The 7882-nt window shown below is 57.4% G+C and overlaps 1 protein-coding gene across 1 annotated transcript in view; it reads right to left on the minus strand.

The window, feature by feature from the left end:
- Positions 1 to 7724, minus strand: part of TMEM145 (transmembrane protein 145) — a 9135-nt gene extending 1411 nt beyond the window's left edge. Inside the window, exons 1-14 of the mRNA XM_004710522.2 lie at positions 7695 to 7724; positions 7502 to 7576; positions 7340 to 7417; positions 7171 to 7257; positions 6980 to 7081; positions 6799 to 6883; positions 6624 to 6695; positions 6446 to 6514; positions 5859 to 5939; positions 5699 to 5777; positions 5476 to 5569; positions 3846 to 4018; positions 3009 to 3129; positions 1 to 183 (exon numbers count right to left, since the gene is read on the minus strand). Of these exons, the coding sequence (XP_004710579.1) occupies positions 1 to 183; positions 3009 to 3129; positions 3846 to 4018; positions 5476 to 5569; positions 5699 to 5777; positions 5859 to 5939; positions 6446 to 6514; positions 6624 to 6695; positions 6799 to 6883; positions 6980 to 7081; positions 7171 to 7257; positions 7340 to 7417; positions 7502 to 7576; positions 7695 to 7724 (1329 nt within the window). The remainder of the gene's footprint in view (positions 184 to 3008; positions 3130 to 3845; positions 4019 to 5475; positions 5570 to 5698; positions 5778 to 5858; positions 5940 to 6445; positions 6515 to 6623; positions 6696 to 6798; positions 6884 to 6979; positions 7082 to 7170; positions 7258 to 7339; positions 7418 to 7501; positions 7577 to 7694) is intronic.
- Positions 7725 to 7882: the final 158 nt, after the last annotated feature.

The following is a 7882-nucleotide window of genomic DNA, read 5'->3' on the forward strand; positions in this document are numbered from 1 at the left end:
GAAGAGCTCCGTGAAGTTGGGCACCGAGTCGCTGATGAAGGTCACGTTGCCGTAGACGTGCTGCGGGAAGGCCTTGGCCCCGGCCTGACTGCCCCCGGGGCCCGGGGCGCTGGCCGACGCGATCTGCGACGTGCGCACGTGGTAGGGGAAGTTCTTGTTGGCCGCCGACGGGCGAGTCATGATCTGCGGGGAGAGGGCAGGTGCGGGTGGCAGAAACACCACCCAGGCCCCAGGCTGCCCTCGTAAGCGGGGAGTCCTTAAGGGCTCCTCTCCCATCCCCGTGCCTACACTCGGACTGAATGAGGGGCGAAAACGAGGCTTGCTACTCCTGTAAACGTTGCCTCGGAAACCCACAGGGGCCGTTCTACCCTGTCCTATAAGGTCGCGATGAGCATCCACTCCATGGTAGTGAGGGAGCTTGGCCTCGGCGGTGGGAGCTCTAGTGGCGAACTGGTTACATGACAAAATAATTTACAAATTAACAAGGGTTCACCAGGGAGGGGAAGGGGGGAGTGAGGGAGGGGGGGAAATGAGGAGCTGATGCCAAAGGCTAAAGTGGAGAGCAAATGGTTTGAGAATGATGAGGGCAATGAATGTACAAATGTGCTTCACACGCTTGATGTATGGATGGATTGTGATAAGAGTTGTATGAACCCCCAATAAAATGATTTTTTTTTAAAAGTCTTGGAAACCCCAAAGGGCAGCTCTATAGAGTCCTTATGAGTCGTCATAGATTCCATGGCAGTAAGTTGGGTTTGGGTTTGGGCTCTGCATGTGCCATGGCTGTTATCGGGAGAGACTGACCCCTGGAAACAGGCATCATGCTTGGTAGAGGGTCAGCAAAAATGGGAAGAAAACAGCAAAATGGACTGACCCAGAGGCTGTAACAAGGAACTCCCAACATAACCGAGGCTGGCACAGGACCCGACAGTATTCCCGTCTCTTGGACACGGGGTCCCTAGGAATGGGGACCTGCCGACGACGGTGCCCTGGACTTCTGACCCAGCCCCGTCGCAGCTCCTAATGAGGCTGTGCTGCTTCCACCAGAAGCCTGGAGGTTCTGGTGCTTGCCGAGTGGTGACATCTCAGTGTCCCCAGCTATGGCTGTCCAGTATGCTGCCACTAACCACATGCAGCTATGTAAATCGAAATAAAATTTCAGTTCCCATTTCCCAGGCACACCAGCCCCATTTATTGCGCTCAGTAGCCCCATAGTTTGAGCAGCGACTGCACTTGGTCAGCACAGATTAAAGACTAGCTCCAGAAACAGACTGTTTGCTGGATGCCTGGCATGACGCTCAAGTGTCAACCCTGTGAGGGTAGAAATGTGACTGCCCTGTGCCTTTCTGAATCCCCAGGACCTTCTAGGACAGTGCCTGATGGCGTCAATTCCCCCTCACAGCAACCTTACAGGGCAGAGTGGAACGGCTCCCGAGGGCTGCCGAGACTTGATCTTCGCAAGCGCAGACAGCCTCATCTGTCTCCCACAGAGTGGCTGGTGAGTTTGAACGGCCAACTTGGTGGTGAGCTGCTCGGTGCTGAACCCACTGCACTGCACTAAGGATCGGTTCAATGGAGGGTGTGTCCTGGATCCGGCTGGGAGGCCAGGAGGGCAAGGTCTGAATGTGACTCCATCACTGCCCCCCAGAAGCCCGCTGAGGCTGTGCTGAACTGATGAACAAGGACACACGTCCCATCAGCTCTGGGGCACTGGAGGCGGGCTTGTGCCTGGCTCACAGGAGCATTGTTCAGAAGGCCACCGGCTGAAGGTGAAATATAGCAGAAAGGACACTTGGCATTCTGAGCCTGCACCCCACACCTCCCGGCTCCAAGGCTGGATCTAGGGCATGGTGATTAAACTCCCACAGCCTTGCTGGGGAAAAGGGACCGTAGGGCCTCCCTGCCGAGATAAAGAAGGGGCGGAAATGAACACCGCTGGTACAGCGCCCTGGCACAGACCGGGTGGGTTATCAGGGTTCCTCCTCTCTCTGTCCCTTTCTGCCTTCCTGTAGAACTGCGAGATGGGCCACCCCGGGTAAGACAGGGGAACCTGCACTGAATCAGAATCAAATGGTGGACAAGGGGCCCCCAGGTGGCCCCCTCCATCAGTGGCCGAGTACATGCCCAACACAGAGCACCTTGGAGACCCCTAGGGGTAGAAGCTGGGGCCCTCGGTGGGGCCTGTTTTCCTGTCTGCTGCTTCCTTGGGCAAGACCTTGTGGGGTGCTGTTGAGGGGTGGGGCTCAAATGCCAGACTGCCACTAAAGGCCATGGAGTCCCCAGGCAGGTCACCTCCCCTCTCTAGGCCTTAGCTTCCCTTCCATGTCCAGCTGGGTCCGATGACTGTTATCTGCCTTGTCCTAGAACTATTCTGAACATTGAACAAGGGGTCAGGAGCAAGTATGAGTCCTTTCCACAAGGGGTTGATGAATGAGAATGGATGGATGCAAGGACTGTCGTCCAGGAAAATCCAGTGACCTGGGGGCTGGAATCAAGACAGTTGGTGCTGGTACCCTCCAGACTCCCAGAGGTCTACACAACACCAGTCCCATCTAGGCCTTCTCGAACCCCAGCAGGGGGCTTGTTGGCCCCAGTATGTCCAGTGCCATCTGCTTCTTCCTGAACCATGGCCTGTGATGGGGACAGCAGAGATGGGGGTGGGGGGTCGGCACGAGGGGTTGGGAGGAGAGGAGAGGGGAGGAAAGACGAAGGGATTTGGAAGAAGCAGTGGGGATGGAAAGGGAACCGTGACGGTGTGCGGACACAGGATGAAGAATGGGGGTGAGAGGGACAAAGGGGGGGCCCATGGAGAAGCAGTCTGGCACAGGTTAGGGAGAGCCGAATAGGAGAGGGTGGGTTCTGAGGGACAGAGTGACATTCAGCAGGGACCCCGCAGGCTCTCAATAGTGTCCATTGAGGGGACTGGATCAAGACCTCAGACTGGCCTCATCTGCGCCCTGGCCCCCCAACCCACGGGTTGCCCACCCCAACCAGAGGGCCGTCCTCACCAGGAACACACCGTGGGCATACAAGTGGATTCCTAGCTGTATGCCATTGACGATCTTCTCCCGGGCCCACTTGGGGATCCCAAAGTTGGCGATCAGGGCCATGACCGGAACAGCAAAGAACCTGCGGGAGCAGTAGGTCCATAGAGACATTGGCCTTAACCTCCACCCACCTCCCGTCATGCAGGTGTGTGGTGGGCGGACGTGCACACACTCCAGGTGGGTCCAGGGGAGTCAGTATGACCTTCAGCAGCCAGAGGTCAGGGGGAGGCAGGAATCCCACTAGCCTAGGCAGTTCTGGGGGCAGGGTTGAACTTGGGTTACCCACCACCACCACCACCCCACATCCCTGCTTCTATTTTTCTACACAGAAACAAATGTTGTTCTCGCAGTACGGTCTCCAACCCCAGTAAATGGGCCGGGTCAGTGAGGCAGGGAAAGCAGTGGGCTCGCCTGAGGTCACACGGCTTAGGAACTTTAAGGCTGGGGTCTGCACAGAGGCCAAGCCGGGTCTCTAGGACTGCACTGCTGCCTTGGGACGTGCCCTCATGGTTATAACAGGCTTTTATTGAGCACTTGCTAGGTCCGGACACTGAGCGCTCCTCAGCGCTCCATGCACGCTCAAGGGAACCTTCGGCAGTCGAGACTCCACAAGGAGTAAAACGGAGGGAAAGAGAAGGCAAGCCATTTTGCCAAGGTCACAACGTGAGTAAGTGGCGGATTCTGGCCATGGCCACAGGCTGGCTGTCTTGCTGAGGAAGGTCTCAGCGGGCGACAGCCCCCTCTGGGCAGGGGGAAAGAGAGGTAGGAACAGGTTGGGGGCTCCCCCTATTGTCTCACCAGAGGGTGTAGGCAGCAAAGAAGGGCACGTAGAAGGGCTGTTTCTCGGGGAAGTGGCGTAGGGAGACCAGCACGGCGTAGCAGAACCACACGTAGGCCGCCACCTGAAGCCCGATGAGCCCATAGCCTGCTGGCGACTCGTAGGTGTACAATACCTGGCCTGGGTCGAAGAACTGATCCCGAGGGAGAGGGCTCGTCACAGCCCTGGCCCCCCACCTGGCTCCCTCCCCTGGGACACCCAGGAAGCAGTGGCCTGGGTCCAGCAAGGGATAGGGATGGAGATGGAAGGAGAGAGGTGTCAAAGGCAGGTGAGAAAGACAGGAAGTGAATGCATGCGCTTCACAGTTCCACCATGACAGCTAAGGTTGTGTGTTAGTGCTTTGCCAATGAAGACCCAGTAATCCCCCAGGATGTGATCTAACAATGTAACCGCTTCGCACATGGGATCTGCTGTGAGCAGCTAATCAGTTGTAAGTTTAGGGGGGATGCAACACCCTTGCTCTGATCACAGACCTGATCCTATGAATTGAAAGGAAATTTCCTTGGGGAGGTGTGTGTGTTGTGGAATAAGCTGTGAGATTTTTGCTAGGTGTAGATCATCGGCCTCTGGTTCTTTGGACCTAAGCCAACTGCCTGCCATATTGCCTGCCAATCCCGAGAGTCATCAGCAGGCTGTATCTGGGATTCACTGGACTCACTCACTCCATCAGCTACAAGCCTGACCTGCGGACCTTGGATTCATTCGCCTCTGCAGCCACCAGCCTGTTGTCTTCCTGCCCATCTGGAGTTCATCAGCCACCGCTGTTCCTGCTTGACATCTAACGTGGACTTGGAACCTGCCGGGACACGGACTTGCCCCCTGCTACACTGTGTGGGCCACTTTCTTGATAGAAACTTCTCCATGTATGTATTCACAAATACGCTTCCCTGGCTGTGCTTCTCTTGAGAACCCGATCTAACAGCCCACCCACTGACTCAGAGCAGCCCTACAGGACAGAGTTGAACCAGAGGCTTTTCCAGGGCTGTAATCTTTCAGGAAGCCGACTGCCACGTTGTTCTCCTGTGGCTAGTGGGTTGAAACCACGGACCTGTCAGGTACTTAACTAACTGTGTCACCAAGGCTCCTTAGCCTGTGTGCCCATCACGGAATAAACACCTATTGAAGGTAAGCTGCCTACACTAACGTCAACTCTCCGAGCATGTTACAGAAGAGGAAACGGAGGCTCAGAGGTAGCCTCCTTAGCCAAAGGCTTACAGGGGATTGAAGGCCTGATCCCCCTGATGGTGGGTAAGATCTTCCTTCTGCAGAAGGGGGCACAGGCTGTGGGTAAGGGCAGGTAGTGGGAGAGCCAGAACCGAGTCCGGGTCTGTGTGACTCCTGAGCTCTGAGCGCTGTGGTGCGCAGGACTGTGACAGACAGCGAGAGACAGAGGGAGGAGGGGAAGAGAGCTCCTCCGAGGGGGTGACGAGAGACACACACTTAGACAGATGGGAAGGCGACAAACTGCCAAGTCAGAGCAGTGCCTTGTGGGAAAGGGCTAGCCTGGCCCGTGGGGAGAGGGGAAGGTGGGGGCCCAAAAAACCGTCAAGGGCTACAGCAGGGTGGGGCCTGGGTGGGGGGGGGACTCACTTCAGCCTCGTAGATGAGCAGCACCACATGCGTGAGGGTGTACAGGGTCATGTAGACAGACAGCTTCACCGAGCCTGAGTGGCTGATTCGGCCCCTGGCAGCAGGCCATGAGGGAAGACAGCGGGGTGGGGGCTGTCAGGGAGTAGGGGCCCCACCACTCCCAGGCCCACCCCACCCCAGCCCGGCCACCCCGGGTACACCCCTGCCCCTCCAGCCCGGGCACCGTGTCACCGTGAATCCCTTCCCCAGGAGGATGAGCATCAGCAGGAAGATGAGGAAGCTGGAGGAGAAGAGCAGCTTGGCTGCGAGAAGGGAGGAGACCGTGGCTCAGAGTGGGACCCCAGCGGAAGCTCCAGCCTCCCCAGGTCCTGCTGCCTCCTCACCCAAGATCTTCAGACTCTCGTTGCCAATGCCATCGGTGGCATACTGGCCCCAGTAGATGCAGAAAGACAGGAGGCTCAGGACTACAGGGCAAAGGAAAGAGCAGGAGCAAGCATTGGGGACAGCACCGCTGTTCCCGAGCCCTGTGTGGCCAGGTCCCTTCCTCCATCCCCATCAGCCCTCCAGACCAAGAGACTGTGGACCCCAGCCCCTCTCTCTTCTCTCAGACCCAGGAGTCCAGGGCCCCAGCCCCTCCTCCCAGGAGAGCATTCAGGGCCCCTGTCTCTCCTCCTTCAGGACCCAAGTCCTTTCCTCCCAGAGGATCACAAGACAGGCCGCTCTAAAGCTCACCCTCTTGAAGGGAGACGTTGGACAGTGTATGATATGGCAAAATGATAATTTATACATTATCAAGGGTTCATGAGGAGGGGGGAAAATGAGGAGCTCATGCCGGGGGCTTACGTGGAGAGCAAATGTTTTGAGAATGATGAGGGTAACGAATGTACAAATGTCCTTTATACAATTGATGTATGTATGGATTGTGATGAGTTGTATGAGCCCCCAATAAAATTATTTTTAAAAAGCTCACCCTCTACTCCCGCGGCTGCCATGAACATTTTATAAGTTGTGTGGAGTAGCTGGCGACCTTTCAGCAAATCTGAGGAGAAGGGGGAGGAAAGGGGGTCCCTGGATCGGGAGGGAGAGCAGCCTGTCCCCACCCCTCCCCTGTCTCTTAAGCCCCTCCCCCTGCCAGCTGCTGGACTCACAGCCAAAGTAACAGGACAGGAAGAAGATGAGGATGAAGATGAGGAGGAAAGTCACATCCGTCTCCAGAATCCCTGCCAAGGCGGTGGCAGAAGATGGTTGTTCAGGTGGCTGTCCTCAGGCACAGAGCGCTGGGCCCCCCATGGAGACGGGAGCGCCGGGGCCCCATGTGCTCACCAAACTCATCAGCCGAGAAGTGCCGAGTCCAGAAGGACTTGCCATTGGTGAGGACCATCTCGTATTCGAGTTGCAACCCTTCTCCCTGGGGGGGTGAGGCGGGAGGTGAAGGCATCAGGGGACCTTGGGCAGGTGGGGGGGTCAGGAGGAGAAGACCCAGGTGGCCACCCTGGCCTCTTACCCCACACTTGCTGAGAGCAATGTACCACCACCTCTCACGGACCGAGCGGAAGCTGCGGCCGCTGGAGCAGCTCAGGTAGTGGGTTCCCTCCTCAGACACCACCTGGGGAGAAGCGAGAGCCTATCCTCGCCCCACCCCCACCCCGACCTTCAACCTTCAGCGCCTGCCCCCTCCCCAGCCTGGGCGCGCACCTGACAGCCCGACCAGGCATACTGGGTGGTGAGGTTGATGACTTGGTTGTTCTCTGGCCTGATGACCGACTCCTTGGCCAGGCAGTCCTGAGCACGCAGGGACAGGGACAGGGTTATCTGCTGGCCAGCCATGCCTTCCGGCCCCCACTCCCATCCGCAGAGGCCTCACCTTGTCCCCTGCCTTGTACACTGCTGGCCACTGGGAAGGGTCATCGAAATAAAGAAGTATGTTCTGACAGCACTTTGCCTGTGGACCAAGAGGTTTCAGGGGTGGGGGAGCCAGAGGGGGGTGGCCGTCGCCTTGAGAGACCAAGGGCACAGCTAGACCCACCTCTGGGTAGCGGAAACGAAAGTCCAGTCGGCCATAATCCGAGAGGAAGCAAAATCTTGTCAGGAACACCCAGTCCTGGAAAAAAAAAAGGGGGGGGCCCGTCAGCTCCTCCCACGGGCCCGAGGCCCCTGACTTCCTTCCAAGTACCCCAAGGAGACCAGTCACCTCCACATTTCTTCCCTGACCCCTTCACCTTGGGTCCAGGGTGCCCACTGCCAGACATCCTCCCTCAGCACCCCCACCACCAAATTTTCTCCCCTTTCCTACACTGAACTCCCCCTCCCAATTCCCAGATACCTTCCGAAGAGCCCCGGAGGGCCCCAGTCCCAGTCTGGTGACCTGGTGACCATCCAGTCACCAGCCCCCAACTATCACACACCA

This window comes from Echinops telfairi, unplaced genomic scaffold, assembly GCF_000313985.2.
Source record: "Echinops telfairi isolate 266 unplaced genomic scaffold, ASM31398v2 ScPeMD7_655;HRSCAF=1070, whole genome shotgun sequence".
In the NCBI taxonomy this organism is placed as follows: Eukaryota; Metazoa; Chordata; class Mammalia; order Afrosoricida; family Tenrecidae; genus Echinops; species Echinops telfairi.